Source organism: Hesperophylax consimilis, chromosome 30, assembly GCF_061612785.1.
Source record: "Hesperophylax consimilis isolate HC1 chromosome 30, BYU_Hcon_1.0, whole genome shotgun sequence".
Taxonomy (NCBI): domain Eukaryota; kingdom Metazoa; phylum Arthropoda; class Insecta; order Trichoptera; family Limnephilidae; genus Hesperophylax; species Hesperophylax consimilis.
In genome coordinates, this window is record NC_142865.1 from 11,204,140 (window position 1) to 11,224,602 (window position 20,463).

General features: G+C 36.9%; 1 protein-coding gene across 1 annotated transcript in view; it reads left to right on the forward strand.

Moving 5' to 3' along the window:
- The window catches only part of ena (ENAH actin regulator enabled), a 49,737-nt gene that overhangs the window by 15,158 nt on the left and 14,116 nt on the right, over positions 1-20,463 (forward strand). The window contains exons 2-7 of the mRNA XM_089649670.1: positions 702-1,662; positions 11,942-12,107; positions 17,316-17,471; positions 17,583-17,680; positions 18,482-18,653; positions 18,852-19,072. Coding sequence (XP_089505796.1) covers positions 887-1,662; positions 11,942-12,107; positions 17,316-17,471; positions 17,583-17,680; positions 18,482-18,653; positions 18,852-19,072 — 1,589 coding nt within the window. The 5' untranslated portion in view covers positions 702-886. The remainder of the gene's footprint in view (positions 1-701; positions 1,663-11,941; positions 12,108-17,315; positions 17,472-17,582; positions 17,681-18,481; positions 18,654-18,851; positions 19,073-20,463) is intronic.

Here is a 20,463-nt window from a genome sequence, read left to right on the forward strand (position 1 = left end):
AGTTAATGATCTGGATTATGTGTTTATCGTTAAATTACGCAGATGTATCTCACGGCATTGTCCATGCCCACTTTTAACCTAACCTAACTCAATAAATAAAGCGGATGAGGGATCGAAATGAGGCAATACTAAAAGAAGAGGTACGTTGTTAGATGTGCTTGTGTTTAGAATTATTAATGAATGTTTTAAGCTGTTTTATAGCTTATGATATAAATAACTTTGCGAGCTGAAAACAGTTGCGTTGTTCTGCAAATTTCACAAAAAATAAGCAGTGCAATTTTTTTGACGCCATAGATCGTTGTATTTTATACTAATTTTATATAAATATTTATATTTATTATTATACATTTTGAATTCAGATTTGTTACCTAATAGTTTTTTAGGTTAACCTAAATTATAGAGTTTGTGATGTGAAAAACAACTCTTGTTTGGGGGAAGTGTATAACCCCTTCCGGTGCGGAAAGGTTAATATATTATGCTAGGTTTGCGATAATGCTAACATCACGTCCAACAAAATTGTCTGTTTTCAAACGTTACTCATTGTATTTGATAACAATTTTATCTATATCCTCTGTTGTAATCCTTCATTGCAAAATGCACATTTATTAAAATAACGTATGTGACATACAACACGTATTATATTCTATCTATCTATATATATTAAATTTTTACCTAAACAAACCATTGTTCTTTCAATCTAGTGTTTTTATCAAGTAATGAAGTGATTCAGAAACAATTTAAAAACGTTAGTATATTTATATTATTAAATAAAATAGTACTGCGCTCTACAGAAAGTTAAAATCTATCTCATTGGCTGGTTTTACAATGCTCTGATTGGTCAATCATAACAAGCCTTGTGATTGGTGCAAAATAAACAATTGTGAAAATGCGTCACTCACTCAAGTCCGAATCGGCTCCTGAGCTAGTCGATTTGGAAGCTATGCTAGCCAGTGTTCAAAGGCAGATACAAGAAGAAATTGACAGTTCAGATTTGACAGAAGCAGTCAATACTGCTGTCAGAAGCAGTGTCAGCAGTCACAGAAGCCAAGTTGCTAATCAAAGAATGACAAATGGAAATTTAGCAGATCTTAAAAACGTGGATCCGAGAGCAAATCAACCATACCAGAACCAAATGCGAAACGATCTTCGTGCTAGTGTGAGTTCAATGAATTCAGAAGACATGCAAAGACTGCAAAATGCGCAGAATTCTGGTATTTCTCCGTCTCGTCTTTTGAATCAAGACGAATTTGAGACTGAATTTAGAGCAAGAACCAACCAAAGCACACAAGATCTTCGCGTCACAAATCCAAGTCAAAATACTGGACAATTTGAGCCGACGATTTCAAGTTTACAATCAGGATCCACGCGAAGCCTAAATCAGATCCAACAGCAAAAATCTAATCTGACTGATGGATCTTTGGCGAATCTGTCCAGGTCAAGTGCTGCTTTGCCAATTTCTGGTAGCTTCTTGCATCAGATGCAGAATAAGCTGGAAGACGATAGGGCTGCAGCGTCTTGGACTCTTCCGAGGAATAAGAAGTTTGACGATCCCAGTAAGCAGTCACAGCAGGTGGAAGCGGAAGTTCAAGATATACAGAATCCCAACAGTCAGAGGAAGTCGATGGATTCGGTGCCGGAAGCCTGGAAGAACTATTGGTCATGGTATGATCTTTATTATTTTTGGTTTTTATTTTTACTACTTTACATGACTGGATCTGTGTCACACCGGGAGGGTTTAATTCCTGCCTATTTTTATTTATCTTTCATGGATCTCATTGCTTATTCATCCTTGGTCCTATCGCCGAAAACATGATTCGTTATGTACCGGTTATTATGGTTTGTCTTTACTGTGTGTTTTTTTAAATTCTGATTACCGCACAAGAGTCCCAACTACCCGGAGCCATTGGGACTATGTCATCACGAATTTGGAGTATGTTGTGAGACTGAAGAAAGTGATGAAGGAATAGATAGGCGCGTTCCACAGTGATAGATACTTTAAGTATCTCCCTGGTGAAAGAGCACCATTCAAAATCGAAACGTTTGGTGACCAGATTTGAATAGCAGGTATATCCCTACCTTCCTCTTCCCCATCTCCTTTCCATCCGCACTACACTGCCTTCAGCCTCACAGCACTAATTGGGGATGCCGTCGTCTCACTGACTCTAGACGGTTGGGAACAGTTGGGGCTCGTGTGCAGTAGCCACATAAAAAAAGGATCAGGAAGTACCCGGCTGTCCAGATCTAGTAACTAAACACGGCTAAAGTCATTTCAAGCATTCTGAATGGTGCTCTTTCATCAAGCCACTTCTGAGAGTATTTACCAATCATGTGTATTATTTTCGTTAAAAAAAACTCCTGTTTTTATGACGCTGTAATCATAGTATTAATCTGTCTGTTGTTATTAGTTACAAGTTACCAAACTTATTTGTGCATTCCTAATATCTTTGGTGCATTCGGAGCCGTTTCTCTGCAGGGGTAGGAATAGAGAGGCGTCACGGCACGCGCTCCTTGCTTCATTTACATTCATACATAATAATAATATTTGGCTAATTTATATAGCGCCGTTTTCGTGAGACATCACCTCAAGGGCGCTGTACAAATATATTTCTTAAATAGTTAATACTAGAACTACTGAATTATCTCCAAGACTTATATCTAGTGACTTACGACTAAGGCCTATAACTACTATCTTAATGACATATACAGGGTGTATCGGCACGTACCCGACAAACTTTAACCAGCTATTCCTTAGCACATTTGGAGTAAAAAATGTTATGTGCACTTTGCTGTCCGGTAACGTTTTTTTTAATAAAAAAATTATTATTCATATTTTCACCACATGTCACCACTGTTTTATCCTTTGTCAAAGTTTGAAAACCCATCTGGCAATATTTTATTCGAATTCCGTTGAATAATGCACGTGTGTACCTATATTGGCGCGCTTTTACAGTCACAACGAAATGGCACGGCACTATTCGTTTCATTTTTAACTATTATTATTTAGTGTGTGCGAAAGAGCGAAGACGCTTTTCGACATACTTGCTTATAACAGCTGTTGAACACGAAAAGCGATGCCAATGACAGTGATGTAGTGTGGAAATTTTTAATTTTTTTATTTTAATTGAAAAAAAAATGCTACCGGACAGCAAAGTGCCCATAACATTTTTTACTCCAAATGTGCTAAGGAATAGTTGTTTAAAGTTTGTCGGGTTAGTGCCGATACACCCTGTATACGAGTATTTACATATTTAGCAACTTACAACTAAAATTAATAATAACAATCTAATCTTACTAACGTCAGAAGAAGAAGGAAGTTCTATTATATTAGGGTGTTTTTATTGTTAGCTGGATATATATGTTAAATTAATGAAATTAATGAATAAAATCAATCGTCAACGCATCTAGATGATTCATATGCCAACAATTAAACCGATTGACTTGTTATGTTCCCGCTGATATTGTCCATTGTCCATTGGTAAGCAAGTCAATAGCAAAATTGAATGAACGGAATCGCTAGATAATGTAACAATTACGGTATAAAAAAATGAAAAAAAAAATATTTGGATAGAATGACGGATTTATGGAAATGAGTGTCTGAAACATCGTCTCATACATCCACTTGTGTTATTCTGAATCTTATCATGGCCAGAGCAAGTATTTGATTGACTTGATCGTACCATGATGTCTTCTGCTAACGCACACACAGCGAGATATTATTATTTCGTTGTTTTCGTAAAACCTTCTCGCTGTTGCAACAACTGTGCTAATCATAGACATATGAATATTAGTAGACCTGCCCTAAGTGATTAAAAGCGTATTATCCCCACTCCCCATACCGGTTCCATTGAGCCGGCTGGGCTCGCGTACGGCCTCAAGTGATATTTGAAAACGTGACGTCATCATTCTTGTGCGAACTATGGTCGAGGCATCATCGGTTCATTTTACGAAATAACACGGCAAAATGTTTACTTGTACTATGAAAACTGGTAAAAATAGATGCGAAAAAAGAGAATAAACCCAATTGTCGTATTACATTCCATATATAAGCATTATTTTATTTTATTTTAAGCATATTCACATCGTATAATATGAATCAGTTGTTACTATCACATCGAGAAACGTCTGGACGCGAAACACAAAGCTGGTTGGTTGCTGGGAAGTAAATTATGAACATTTATAAAAGTGTCTTAACTAAATACTCTGAAACTAACTACGACTCTGAATATAGAAGCTGCCTTACTTTGCCGAATTTGGACTTCGCAAATTTGTTCATAACGTGGCGAGTAATTTGCGCTCCCATGTAAAAATGTCTATTCATTCAAAGCAGATTTTACTTTTAAGAAGTAAATGGTGATATTATAATGCGAGATGCCTATTTACTGTCAGATTTATTTATTGACGAATCACAGTCATCTTCACTCCCTTCGTTCTTCAACAGTTGATTTTACCCCTCGCCTTTATCTTCTCGTCTATTAATTCCTATGTCTGTGGTGCTAATGTAAATTCATCTTCACGTCGCGTTAGTCGGCTTTGTTGATATTGAAATAACTCTGAAATGCATTCATTTCAAATTCCTCGCTTTAATCATTGGCCAGAGCCGAATCTGCTCAAGACGCATATTGAGATTGTAGTAACCAGGGCGGAATTTATACAAGGGCAATGGACTTGTTCAACACAATACTATTCAAATAAAATTAGGGTACACGAAACAAAAATGAATATGGATGATTTATTTATTGACGCCCTATTGCGCTTTTAAGTACATAACAATTACAAATTTCATTTTTAACAACAGTATAAAACAAACAATAGAAAATCGAAATAAAATATAATCATTTCTCATACATTATTTACATTTATTACATTTCACTTTCTTAACTTAAATATATAACATTAAATAAATAGTTTTCTAATAACTTAAGATTAAAAAGTTTTTTTTTAAATACATTTATACTCTCCGTTTTAAGTTTATCTGGAAGGAGATTGTATATTTGTACACCCTCGTGGCCAATGCCTCTTTTGCCACTTTCAGTCCTTACAGCATGTGTGTACAATTTGTTATGTTGCCTAGTATAATGTTCGTGTACTCGTGACGTTTGTTTAAATGTTGGGTTTGTGTGTATAAGTCCATTTTGGATTTTGTAAATTAGGAGGCATTTGTTGTATTCGTACAATTTTCTTATTTTCAAAAGTTTCATTTCCTGATACAGTTTTTTTGTGGGAGTGTCCGGGTTATAATTGAAGAGTTTTTTTTAATAACTTTGTTCTGTATTGTTTGTAAATCATTTAGGTATGTAATGTATGTGTTTCCCCATATTTATATTAAATAATTTAGATGTGACTGGATTAAACTAAAGTATAAGCCCCTCTTTATCTCCGTTGGTAGAAGATGGGCAATTCTACCAAATACACCAATTAGTGGGATGATTTTTGCTTTTAATTTTTCTACGTGTTGTTTAAATGTCAGATGTTTATCAATATGTAAGCCAAGGTATTTTTCGCTGTCTAGAATAAGCAAGTCCCTTTCTTCTATTTGTAGAGGTTTATGCGACGGTATTATTATTTTAGGTGAGCTTAGGATCATGTAGGCTTAGAATGTATTGAAGTTTAAATTAAATATGTCAGCGACATCACTTAGTTCATTGCCCAACCTATGTATTCTGTGTATATAACACAGAATTCGTAGCGAAGTTATTGTTGTAGAATAAAATATTCCGTCTAGTATATTTTGGAGGTATATGTAAAAATAGCAAATTTATAGTGTCAGGGCAGTCTAACCTTCAATGAACAATTTTATAAAATAAAAAGAGATCAAATATTTTTCGCCTTTCAGATAATTTCGATAAGTTAAGTTTACTGCGTAAATTGACATATTTTGATCTATCGAAATACTGTTAAAAAAGTGACTGCGTGCCCATTTTATATTAAAATATTAGTCATTCAGAATATATTGAACGCGTGTTCATGCAGGTGGCCTTATCGTAATAAATATAATGGACGAAACGCGGAAACATTTTATTTTTTAAGAACACGTGCTCCGACTTCCTCATAGCATATACGTTATGAAAGTTTGTTATGAAAGTTTGTTATGAAATCTGTCAATTGATTCTTTAAAGGCCTGCTGTCCCGTTTTTAAAGGGAAAACGAATAATTTGACGAGATTTTTAATAAATTATCAATATTTTATATCTTAATTTTTTTCCGTGTGGAGGTAAATAATTAAGTCTTACTTATAAAGATTCTCTAATACCCCGCTGCAGCATTGATATAGCTATACGAGGAAGAGGTCCGTATACTGCTAGGGTTAAAATCGTTACTAATATTCAAATTAATAATTCAGTTAATAATATTCACGCTAGATTTTTTATTGACTGGCATCACTTTGTTCCAAACCTCAAAAACATGGTCATTTTCGCATTTCGTGTTTTGTTGCTAACTTCACGTTTCTTCAGATGTCATCTGTAATGTTATTGATCCGATTAATGTTAATTCGATTATGCATCCCGTATTTGCTGTGGTAAATCGATATTTCGATTTAAAATATCCCCTCGATAGTGCTACAAATGGGTTTAACTGCTTTTTTTTTTACATTTTCACTACGCGAAAGATCGATATTTGTACTTCGCGATAAAAATTCAACAAATTCGGCCATTTTTCATATTGCCTGCGCTATCTTGTCGGTATACATACTGAGGGGCCAGCCGATATAAATCTACTAATACGGCCGGTATATCCGCGGTGATTGTGAGTAGAGATTTCCACTATCTATACCTTGTACGCCCGTTTAATATTTATACCGCAAGTAAGACGAACTGTGTTTTGATAAAAACCCTTCAAATAGTCTTCAAAGTACAACATGGAAAATGGTTTTTTGCTGATTAAGGCATTTTTAACACTAAAAACTAAATGTATGAATACAATTTTTTCAGGTTATTTCGAGAAAATCATAGATCAAACATCACTCAAATGACTTACATCTATTTATATATAACTATGAATAGAATTTCAATATTTTTCATCAAATTTTTGAAAACCATTAACCACTTTCATAAATACTTAAAGATTTTTAATTATTCGTTCTTATCATCTCCTGTAATTTTTTCATTTTGTGGCTTGAATAGTTTTACCAAACCACAGTCGATAATACATAATACACAACTGATAAACAATCGCTTACACATAAATAGTTTTTTATCAGCTGTGTAAAATTTAAAACACGTTTATTAATATGGCTGAATATAAAATAAATAAACAAGATAATAATAATAATAATTGGATGACTTGTATAGCGCCGTTTTTGTGTAAAATCACCTCAAGGGCGCTGTACAAACTTATAATACATTTCTACAGTGATCTATGTTATTACTTAATTATTTATGGAGATAATATACAGTACAATACTTACCTGGTAGGTCACTTGAGATTAACATTTAATTAACATTATCTAATTGTTTATTGGCGAAATTTAGATACAGGATTTAGGACATAATTGGAAAATTGAATATAACTGGACTTTCTCTCAGGAATGGTATATTTAATTTAAGGGTACGACAGCTTAAAAGGGTAAGTTTTTAGTTTAGACCTGAATTCTGTTGGACTTGTTATGGATCTTAGTTCCGGAGGGAGTTTATTCCAAGCCTTCGGCCCAGATACTCCGAAAGCGCGATCACCAAACTTAGTATTTGGCTTGCGCATAGGTTCTATCAGTCTGCCTACAGCTGATGATGTTGCTGATCTAAGAGTTGACTGCCTCAGACCAGTGTTTTCCGGGACGCATAGTTCAGAGATGTAGGGTGGGGCCATTTCATTGATGGATTTAAACACCATCCAGCACAGTTTGTACTGGATTCTTTCAGGGCACTTGAGCCAGTGAAGGTTACGAAGGTGTTCTGAAATGTGCGAATATTTTGAAACCCCGGTTATGAGCCGTGCTGCTGCATTAAACACTGATTGAAGTTTGAAGTTCATCAATTTGATAAGCGTTTGTCAATTTGGTTTGTCAATTTGTCAGGATAAGCCCTAAAATCTGTGTTTATTGATAATTTTTATTTTTTTTATTTTCTAGATTCTTATATTCCATGAAGTGGTGAATCATTTAAATTTACTGAATTTAAAGTTAATGTTCTTTATACGAATAGAACGGCGTCATATGCGCCTCACAATTTTTGCATCATATGGGTGTTTAAAATGTTACCTGGTTATTATAGATTTAGAGGCCTTTTTTTACCTAAAAACTCTACAAAAATTACATGTTTTGCAGCATCATATTATTCTGCTTCAGCATCACCAGCAGCCGACAGAGGCTTTATACTACATACATGTCTGTTTGTGTTATGTTGGGATCGAGGTGGGAGATTTAGCTGTGTTTATTATGGCTGCACATCGGATTATATGCATTTTTTAGGTTTTTCGTTTAGTGCATATTTGGCATCATTTTTCGGAGGTTCTGCGGTTTGTTAGTGTACTCAGAAATTCCTCAGAAACGAGGTTACACGATTCCGGTGACCTTGTGGTCTGGGAAAGGTCCGATATACTTTAATTTGTTATTATGATAATAATTTAACAGTTAATTTAATTATTAGCGCCATATTGAGCTTTTACGATAAGATGATAAATTAAATTAAAAACAACAGTATAATATAAATTTTAAAAGATTTGCAAAATAAAGAACAAAATACAATAAACTTAATAATAACACGCTAATTGAAGAACCCTTGAAATAAAAAAAATAAAAAAAACTTGTTATGAATTCTTAAGCTGTTTAATCATGCGCGTAGATTATATTTACTAAAAAGTAGTGAATTATTTTGGCTGTAAATGTATCAAAATTAAAAACGAAAATGTCAGCGATCTATAAATTTATTGGCAAGTCTATGAATTGTCTCCATGACAGAATTGAATACAAATTTATTGTTATGTTCCATCTAGTATGCTTTGGAGGTATGTGTAATGACAGAAAATTAACAACGTCAGGGCAGTCCAATCCAATCTTGAATTAACAAATTTTATACAATAAAAGAAGATCAACCATTTTCAGATAATTTCGATAAAATTTTATGGTAATAAGTTTATATGATGTTTTTGTCTTGGCAAATTGTCTGAATGGGCGGTTTGGCACGATATGTAATCTATCCAACCTTAATGCACATGTTCATAAGTGCGATATTTTCAAATCACGATTTGTAATAAATTATCAAAACGTGAACCAATTGCGCCTGTTTTGCGATACAAACAAACCTGTTGCCTTCAAGGATAGCGCTTGTAAATTGCAAACAACATATTGTGCTGTTTTACAAAATAATATTCAGGGCTTTAAATTAGTGTTTTTCAATTATGGCGCCATTTTAACGAAATATTCTAGGTCCTACCCTGTAAACGTGCAGTAACTTCTTTATGATGCATGCCGCACTGAGCGGCACTCGCAATGGTTGCATTCAGAACAATTTATAATAAATTAACTTACTTGTTATTTATAATGTATTATTATTATATGCGTTGTACCATTTTCCTTTGATTGAGTCGTCACTCGGTGCGTCAGAAAATAAGGATATTCGGAAATACGGATATTAAATGTCATTCGGAGAAAATGGAAAAAAAATAATGTATAAAGCATTTTTTTCGAGGAATTTTTAGATAATCATGAATTTGTGTAATTCTGAAAATTGTGCTTAGTTTCGTCATACGCTCCAATCAAGCTTACAAATCGTTGGAAAGTCCTTCGTGTATATCCCGTTGAACCCTTGTGCTTAACAAATTGTTGGCTGATTAATAAGTTCGTAAAATTTTATCATTTAATAAAAACTATCCTGTATTACAGTGATTTATTTTTGGGGTATTATGCCGTGTTCGCTCACTACCTCCTTCTTTAGCCAACGTTTCGGACCGCACTACAGTGTCAATCATCAGGGCAGATGTGTAATGAAATTCATAAAAAAATAAATCATTAACAAATAAAGACGACGGTGCTAAGCTGAATAGTTCTTGGTATCCAGTAATTGACGGCTACAACAAAACCAAACGCAGAAAACCAATTTAAATTATACTGTATACCAGCTCTTAGAGAATTGGAGTTCGCGACACGGTATTGCACCTACCTAAGCAAAAATTGTAAATATTTCTGGAAATAGGGTTCCATTAGCGAAGGTCTTTGGTGTCGATTCTCCAAGTTGAAAGTACATAAATTGTTCGGCACTCTTATTATTAAGCCTCGTCGAAGGCACATACGCCAAACGAAGTAATTCCGCTCGAACAACGACTGGGCTAATAACCTTGGGCTAGAATCGAGTCCTGGGTTCAAGTCCTATATGCGACCGTTTCTCGATCCTTTTCTATTTAAAATTTTCGTCAAAAATCGCCAATATTGTCTTTGATAATTAAATATTACAATTTGAGGTTTTAGTCATTAATTTATTCCAAAAATAATTATTCATCTATCAGTTATGTGGTTATTTCGTAATGTTGTTGAGAGAGATTTTACGACTCAAATGTTAACGACATCTCACTGACTTCCAAAGACATTGGAATTCCTTTTTTATTTTATTTTTATTATATCATTACCATTAAACCCTTTCCACTCCAGTAGCATTGGTGATTCAACACGTCTATTATGTAAATATGCTGCTATTCTCAAAACCTTTGTCTTCATCTGTATTTCGTAATGCTTTGTTGACGGTGTGAACTTTGTTTATGGAAAGAAATCATAAGGAATTTTCTGTTATCATTCTCTAGTAGGAACTAGATACAAACAACACTATAATATTATGGTGAATGGATTATTTTAAAAACGTTTCTTGTCTACGTTTGTCAGAGATTTTTAGTAGTTTCTGTTTTATCTTTCAATTCGTCAGCGTTGTACCTGTTCGCTTTCACTTTAGGAGTCCGTGTTTTAATGCATTTTCCCACTAAATTGTTCTGCATTTCTTGCATTTTTGTTTCGTTTTATGAATGGTGCAATTTTAACGATATTTTTCACGCTTTTAAAATTGTAATTAAATGGCGCCCAAGCTGGGGCCGATTAATATCTTCGATCGTATCGATGTTTTTTTTCTTGTTTCTTTCTTAATGTTTTTTATACGGCTTACAATTAATAATCTATATTATTTTCACTAAATTGTGTCCAATCTTAATGGTACCTAACTAAGGACAAATCTATAAATCGACCCCTGAGATTAACATCTGAAAAGGCAAAGTTATGCGATAATAATAAAGCGCAGTTGAAGTGTAATGTAACACAAAACTGCGCTATATAAAAGATGTGTTATTATTATTACAATAGCTTATTATCCAAAGTTTATATTTTCAGTTGCGAACTTACCAAAACAATAGGTCCAAAAAAGAATATTTCTCTGATAGTTTGTGAATAACATTTATGTCTATATTGTTTATATCTCTATTATGATTTGATTTATATCTACATCCTCTCTCCATGGCTATAAATGTATTGTTTCGTAAATTTTTGTTTTATATAATCTTTTGTTTTGTATAAATTTTTTAATTCATATTCCTTTCTCACAAATTTAATTTACTTATTCCATATTATGCTGTCTCAGTAGAGGTAAAGTCACAAGGAGGAAATCCATAATTGGTTTTATTTTAGCTATACAATACTTATGTACAAACTGAGTAAATGTAAATTGTCGATTTCCTGAAAATTAATAAATAAATAAGTAAATTGTAATGGTCTTTAGGGGAAAGCTAATTTATGGCTAAATGTCTTATAACATTGCTGTTTCAGATATAACCATCTTACATCTTATTCCAAGGGGTTGTGTTTAATTCTTGACAATGTTTTTTCTATGACTTATAATGAATGTATTTGAATTATTTTGTGTCTGAGTTGGCGCCTGTGCGCCAAAGCGGGGTCAAATTAAATTTGGCACCCAACGTGGGGCCGGTTAAAATGTACATTACTAACGATGTTTTGTTGTTGTTTCTTCCTCAGCGAGCAGTCGATAAGCAGCGCCCGCGCCTCGGTGATGGTCTACGACGACGCGCTGAAGAAGTGGGTGCCCTCGGGCAGCAGCTCCGGCCTGTCCAAGGTGCACATATACCACCACACGCAGCTCAACACCTTCCGGGTGGTGGGGAGGAAGCTGCACGACCATGAGGTAATACCCCACGCTGCTTTCTTATTTCATCTCTTCTACACAGGTCACGTTACTATGTATAAATAGTCTACTTAGTCTTATAATTTTTAATATTGATTTGTGACCATGTGATGTTTCCATAACTCCTATAGGGATTGCTTTATCTGCACAGTATCACAACAACATCTTTATTAGTTGGTCCTTCGAGCCGGATCCTCTAATCTATATACAGATATCTGTTCTGATGTGGAGTTTCCTGGAACAGCAGTCAAGGGGAATTCCTTTGTCTGCACAGTAACACAAAATAACACTTTGGGGATGTGGTAAGAAGACGAATGAATGAGTGGTTGTGAGGTCACAGCGTTTATCGAGTTGCTCACGCAGTTGGTGGACTTGATCGATGGCGAATTCTCCAGGCCGAAGATCAACACCCCGTCGGTGGATGTAGTCAGCGGTGAATCATCCTGGTCGATGGCCAACACCCGATGAAGCGGAGATGAACGGTGGTGGAGTTGTCGAGGCGATGAAGTCAGTGGCTCGAAACCGCATTGATGGAGACCGGACTTATTGATAGTGTTCAGCACTGGGGAAGACGTTGAGTCTTCCTGATACTCCAGTGTGAAGTATGTGGTGGCCTGGGGAGATGTCACAAAGCCAATGCGCTGTTGTAATCCCGCGGAGTCGATGATAATTTGTAGCCTCTCCTTTAAGGTCGTGCAACGCCGGGAGTAGTAGGTCCGTGGCCCATGGCGGCGTAGTGAGATAAGAGCGGGGACCAGCCGGAACAGCCACCCAGTTCAGTTAGCGACGTGCGCTCGTATGGTACTCACTTGTTAGACTCTGTAGCTGCTTAAAACTGACGACATAGGTACCCCGACAGCGCGGCTTTATATAGAGCACAAGCGTTCGAGATTATTTCAGCAGTCGCGACGAGACACTATATGTACTGAGCGCCGCTCTGAAAGATCTCGAGCGTTCGATGTACCATGAATCATTCTTGTACCTACCTCTACAAAACTATTTGTTTTTTTTTAATGTACTTTTAAGACCATTAAAATTCCTCCACACGGGAGGTCCTCTTTGGCGATGTTGTAGGGAGGATGCGGTTTGCATAAGGCCTGTAAGCACTCGGGCCATAGGCCCATTGTGCTATATTCCATGTTTCACTTCATTACCTTTGATAGCCCAGTCCCTTTAATCATGATTCAGTTCGATCGATTTCAACAGGATCTAGAGCTGATGAAGTACCCCCTCCCCATGCAATGATACCATACTCAATGATAGAATTAGAATTATAATAGAATTGCGAAATAAATCGCTTTTAGAATTTGTAAGTTAAGGAAGTTCCTTACGGATCTGAAGAAATGTAACTAACTAACTAACCATCACGCCGTTTCCCCGCAGGGGTAGGCAGAGAGGACGGACCGCCAAACAACTCGGTCTTGGCACACACTTCTTGCCTCATTCACATTCATACATCGTCTCATACATACTCTTCTATTATTCTGACTCTTGACATGGCCCGACTCTAGTATCTGATTCACTTGATCGTGCCATGTCTTCCTCGGGCGTCCCCGACTTCTGCTACCATTCGCATTTGCATCATATATCCTCCTTACACTCCTATCTTCGCTCATTCGCTCTACATGCCCAAACCATCTAAGCGTCCCTTTCTTAATCTTACTCATTACGCTTACATCAGCCTTGCACTCTTTGCGGATCTCCACATTCCTCACACGATCAAACATGGTTTTACCACACATACGCCTCAGAGATCTCATTTCAACAGCATTCAATCTACTTTCATCCTTTCTTTGCCAGTTCCATGCCTCACTTCCATACATCAAGGTAGGTACCAGCACTCCGTTGTGGACTGCTAACTTCGCTTCTTTGGACAGTTTTTTGTTAGCGCCAACGGCGTTCAGTCCTCCATTAACGGAATTACCTGCATTTACCCTTCTTTCAATATCTCTGTCAGCCTTCCCATCTCTCGTAAACATACTTCCTAAATACACAAACTCATCCACCTGCTCCAAGTATTCCTCATTCACAATTATATTGCACACTGTTTTCGTACTCTCTCTTTCAAACACCATTACTTTAGACTTACTTACATTCATCATTAACTCATTCTTCATGCATACTTCGTTCATCCTAGACACGAGAGACTGTAGATCTTCTATACTATTAGCAATCAGCACCGCATCATCAGCATACAACAGGCAACATACTTTCAAATTAATCAAATTCGCGCCCAATCCCACCTCTTTCAATTCTTGCATACAATTATCCATGTATAGATTGAATAACCACGGTGACATTACGCAGCCTTGTTTAACACCTTTTGTGATATCAAACCACCCCGTAAAACCACCGTTTACCCTAACACATGCAACGCTTCCCTCATACAGAGACGCGATTGCCTGAGTCAGATATGTATTCACTCCATACTTGGACAACACCTTCCATAGCTTTTTCCTGTCGACTCGGTCGTATGCTTTTTGTAGATCTACAAAGGCACAGAAAAGTTTCTGGTTTTTTGCCAGAAACTTCTCAGTGAGCATACGCAATGAGAAGATCTGGTCCATGCACCCCCTTCCACTCATAAAAGCACCTTGCACATCCCATATTTTATCTTTTGTTTCCTTTCTTACTCTTTCAATCAAAATTCTACCATACAGCTTGCCAACTGAACTTAGCAGGCTAATAGCCCTATGATTCCCACATTCCATACGTGACCCTTTACCTTTGTATAATGGCATAATCACAGCCCTTCTCCAGTCTAAAGGCGTATAACCTTCCTTTAAACATTGGTTAAAAAGATTGCACAACCATGTGAGAATTATACGGCTACCTCCTTTAAAATATTCAGCAGCAATATTGTCAAACCCGACAGCCTTACCATTCTTCATACATTTAATCGAACTTTCTATCTCATCCATGCTAATTTCGGTAACATTCACTCCATCGTCATTCATATCTGATTCACCGCTGGAGTCACTGTCACTCACTTCGCTTTCGAAGACTTCCTCGAAATAATTCATCCATCTCTCTTTTATTTTTTCCTCATTCGTCAACATTTTTCCATCTTTTGATTTTATCACTTTCATGCTTCCGTTTTCTGGGCCACTCCGGGACCTTTTGACTTCTTTCCAAAACAACTTAATGTTTTCTTGGAAATGGTTTGTCATTTTCATTCCTTCTTCCTCTTCCAGGCGTTTCTTTCGTTCTTTCACTCCAACTCTTACTTTTTTCTTACATTCCTTATATACTTCTTTCGCTCGATACTTCTCTTCGCTGGAAGCACTGCCAGCCGCAATCAGACATAACCATGCTTTCTTCTTCTCTGAGACCAGTGCTTTAATCTCATCATCCCACCATGCATCACCTTTCTTCCTACCTTGCGTACTTATTCCACAAACCTCCCTAGCAGATTCACAAAGACACACTTTTATGTGGTTCCATGTTTCGTCTATGCTTAGACCATCCATTTCCTTCGCATTCAATCTTATCTCTGCACAATTCATATACTTACTTCTCATATTATCATTTTGTAGTTTTTCTATTTTGACTCTTGTTGGAGTTAGTACCGTTTTCACTTTAGAGCGCCAACCGCGAAAGAGGTTTACTCTTGACACTACAAGAAAGTGGTCAGTTTCGACCTCAGCCCCTCTGAAAACTCTTGTGTCCTCGGTAACAGCTCTCAACCTAGAGTCAATTACTACAAAATCAATAATTGACCTCTCATTTCCTCTTTCCCACGTATATTGGTGGATACCTTTATGATCGAAGAAAGTATTCGACACAAACAGGTTCCACTCTAAACATACTTCAAGTATTCTGTTCCCGTTGTCATTCGTTCTTTTATCCCCAAACATACCTAAGACCGAATCAAATCCGTCACGTCTAATTCCCACCCACCCATTCAAATCGCCTGCCATTATAATCCTTTCGTTCATATTTTTTAGTCTCATTACATCATTCACACCAGTCCAAAAATCATCTTTCACTTCATCGCTTTCAGAATTGACAGGGGCGTAGCAAATAACAAGAAACACCCTTGTCAAACCGATTTTAAATCTGATCCACATTATTCTCGGACTTACACATTCATACTGCAACATACATTCAATCATTCTGGGAGACAGTAGCGCTGCAACACCTTGACAAGCCCTCTCCGTATCTGGTCTCCCAGACCAAATGACGAGCCTATCATTATGCTGCATTGTACCGCTACCCTTTTTCATACTCTCTGTTATACACAGTACGTCCAAACATTTGCTCACCATTGTATCACATAGTTCGTTCATCTTTCTTTCCATTCCTCCTCTAATGTTCCATGTACCAATTCGACATTGATCACGTTCCGTCCTCCAGAAATGTATTGTTTTCCTAATTTTATTTGCAATGATCTGAGTATGTATATTCCATTTGAGGTATGGGTCAATGGTGAGGCCGAGGTACTTCATCTGTGGAGTGCGCTCTATACAGGGGCACTCATTGCATTCATTGGAATTCGTACAGTTATGTATTTTTATGGAGTAATCATCATTAGGTTGGCCTGTAGTATGCTTGAAGTGATATGTTTTGTTTTTTTTTTGTGTTAAGGGTAAGCGTGTTTATATCTAACCATTTTTTAACTAAGTTAATATTTTTTCAGGTTTTTTAAATACAGCTGTCCAATTGTTGCCTTCAAACAGTAAGACAGTATCGTCAGCAAAGCTAACAATGCTTCCCTCAATTTCAAGGTTGCAAAAGTTGTTTATATACAGTAAGAACAGAGTTGGTCCCAATACGCTTCCTTGTGGAATTCCATAGTCAGTTGAGCGCTGGTTACTGTGGGTATTCTGTATTTTAACCTGTTGTTTGCGTCCATTTATGTAGCTTTAGAAGTTTAGCTCTTTGTCCGTAATGCCGATTTTTTCAAGTTTTTTTTAATTAGTTTAATGTGTGATATTGTATCAAAAGCCTTAGAGAGGTCTAAAAAGATTGAGATATATTTATTTATTTCCTTTATCAAGGCTTTTTACAATGAAGTCTGTCACACTGGCAATGGCATCTGAGGTACTTTTTTTTTTTTTTAAAAACCATATTGATTTAACCATATTGCTTCCGCAGTGAGTTTCTGCCATCGATGATTGGGTTTTCTTCTTCATCTTCTTTTTTTACTATTTGTTATATTTTTTTAATGATTGTTCAGTGGTACTTAACATTTTTAAATAATTTCAGGTGGTTATTAACTGCGGCATCGTCCGCGGCCTGAAGTACAACCAGGCGACTGCCACTTTCCACCAGTGGCGGGACTCGCGCCAAGTCTATGGCCTCAACTTCTCGTGCCGCGAGGACGCAGACTGCTTCGCCCGTGCCATGATGCACTCCTTGGAGGTGGGTCCTTGTGTCTGTTTTACCCTTATTTTGGGTGGTAACTAACTGCTACAACCACCTTCGCCACGGCCACCTTCGACTGATTATTAATGTATTTTTTCTCATCACCAGGTGCTGGCCAACAGAACCGGAGTTCCCCCGGCTGCAGCGCCAGCGCTCAATGGTCATCACCCGCCTGCTGTTCACTTCGATGAGGATATGGGGTACAGGTTCGAGATATATCTATCAGCCACCCGCCCCACCCACAGCCCAACCCAACACCAGCCAATACCCCACACAACTCCCTTCATACTTCCCCGAACACACCTCTAGGCATCCAAGCATTGTTATACTGTGTGGAGGATCAATTTTCATCTTTGAAAAATGTGTCATTGTGAATATTATCACTCTACAATCAATTATCTGTGACCCTTAATATTCTACAGTTAGTTCTTCATGGAATTGGACATTCTATGGTCAATGCATAGTGTAATTTTTCATTTAGTGAGTTCTTGATAATGTTAATTTCATCACAAACATTAATATCTTCCACTGTAGGACACGATAGCCTCCACACAATATAATACAATGACTACCCTTTTAAATGTGGCCAAACTTAGAAATGCATCATAGTGAATCAATTCAGTCAGTCAGTTGGGAGCTCGCAGCCAAAAGCGATACTTTAGAGCATTGTTGCGAAACGGGCATTTCTCTAATATAAAGTCTTGAAATTAATCCATTTTAAGAAGTAGCCCAATATTTTTTTCTACAGTAATTTCACTATAATTAAGTACTAAATTAAAAATTTCCGGGGTTTGACAAGGAACCCATTTAGGTCTAGTTTTAAAAGTTATTTCATTAATTGAGAACAATGGAGGCATGATGTTACAATTTATCAAAAAACATACCTTAAATGCCTAACTTTAATTTTGTAACTTAATGTCTTCACCCACTCAGTTCTTTAATTCGTAGAAAGAATTTTCTGTAATTACCATACATCAGCATTTTTGAAATAATTTTTTTTTTTCCAGAACAATGACGAGAGAAGACGCGGCAATAATCCAACAGCAGCACCACAATCAACAACAGCAACAACAACAGAATCAACTACAGCAACAGCTCCAGCAGCAGATACAGCAACAGGCGCTGCAACAACAGATACAGCAACAGGCGTTGCAACAACAGGCCTTGCAACAGCAGCAGGTAAATTAATACATGATCCAACAAATTTTTTCAAAGATGCTGACCAGAGTTTTGATCTATCTATCAGAACTTCATTGTGGACTTCTAGCGGATGATAATAGAATGGTCTCTGGAGACGAATTGAAAAGATATCCCGAGCATAATCGTCGTTCGACTTTATTTCGTTCGACGTTAATGAATATAATATTGTTTTTCCAGGCCCTGCATAGCCAGATGGCCGCCGTCACCCTCAGCCAGCAGCAGCAACAACAACAACAACAACAGATGCAGCAACAACAGCAGCAACAACAACAGCCCCAACAACAACCGATAGCGACGGTGCAAACCCCACCTCAGCCCCCGCCCCACGGACCCAGTCTCAACCACTCCCTGCCGTTGCAGCAGGGCACCCATAATCATACGCACCACAGGACTAGCAGGTACGCTGATAGGATCTTTGAGGGCCCTGTGTGGTAAACCTTGCACAACTACAAACAACACCTTGCTATATAAACGGCAACCAAGATAGCCACTTATCTTGTTATTGTAATTTGGCAGCCACCTCTAGTCTGATGCCCAAAAAAAGTTTTTGTTAAAGAAACGGGCGGTCCGTTTGATAGATTCCCCTATCTTAACAAAACTGTTGTAATTCTTAGTGCACATTCATCGGGTGGGAGTGCTGTGCTTGGTCTATTGGTATTTCAATGGAAGATGATCTGAGTTACTAGGTCGTTTTTGAACATGTGAAATGATTTGCCAGCCTCTTGTGTTTCCTCCCTCTTACAACATGGGTCTCTTTAAGACCCATGTTCACTTCTTCCTCTCCTCAAAAAACACTTCATACAGCATCCCTACAGATGAAATAGGCCCTGAGGGAAATTATTTTCCTCAGCGCCTCTTGTGTGGAGTACGAAAAAAATTCGATAAAGCTTTAAATTTTTTTATATTTGTAGCATCGATGACATGTTGTGAAAGTTTGTTCCATGCTTCCACTACTCTATTTGCAAGGAAGTGTTTCCTGGGATTGGATGCAAAAGGCGTTTTGTTAATTTTTTTTATGTATCCTGAGATTTCTTGACTACCAGGGCAACTATAATGTCCAGATAAAATTTTGAAAGTTTCAATCAAGTCACCCATTTCTCTTCTTTCTTTTAATGTTGCTAATTTTATTTCGTTGAGTCTATCTTGGTTTTGCTGATCTTTCGAAGCTGTTGGTATTTTAGTACATTGTCTCTGTACTCTCTCTATTAGATCTATGTAATGGGCTCCATATTTGTAAAACATATTGCAGTAGAGGTCGCAATTTTTTTTTTGTATATTTTACATCATGGTCTGATCTGGTGTTAGATCAAGGAAGGTGGTGATGATCTAGCTTGTAAGTAGCAAAGACCATCAAGGAATATTTTAATTCCCTGTGAAAAAAATGGATTGATCATTGAATTCACTCTGCAGGAGAAGCAACATTTATAAACCAGCCACCAAAATACATATTAACAGAAAGACTCACCAGAAAATAGCACTCGCAATTTAGTTCCACTCCTTGATCTTCAAATTCGGCAGCAGACGGCAGATCAACACAATAATATATTTGCATTCGCACTATGAGATTAAAATATGTCAACCAGCTCTCAAGAGAGTAGAATTATTAATAATGATGAATTAGCACATTTGCAATTCCACACGTACTGCCACATTATTGTGACAAAAATATATTTTAATCATTTTTGTCTTAAATAGACCTCTTTTGACAAATGATACAATCCGGATGAATCCAACTGATCAATGCAAAGGTGACTGGAATTCGTCATCACTCACCTGCAGAGCAAAATCT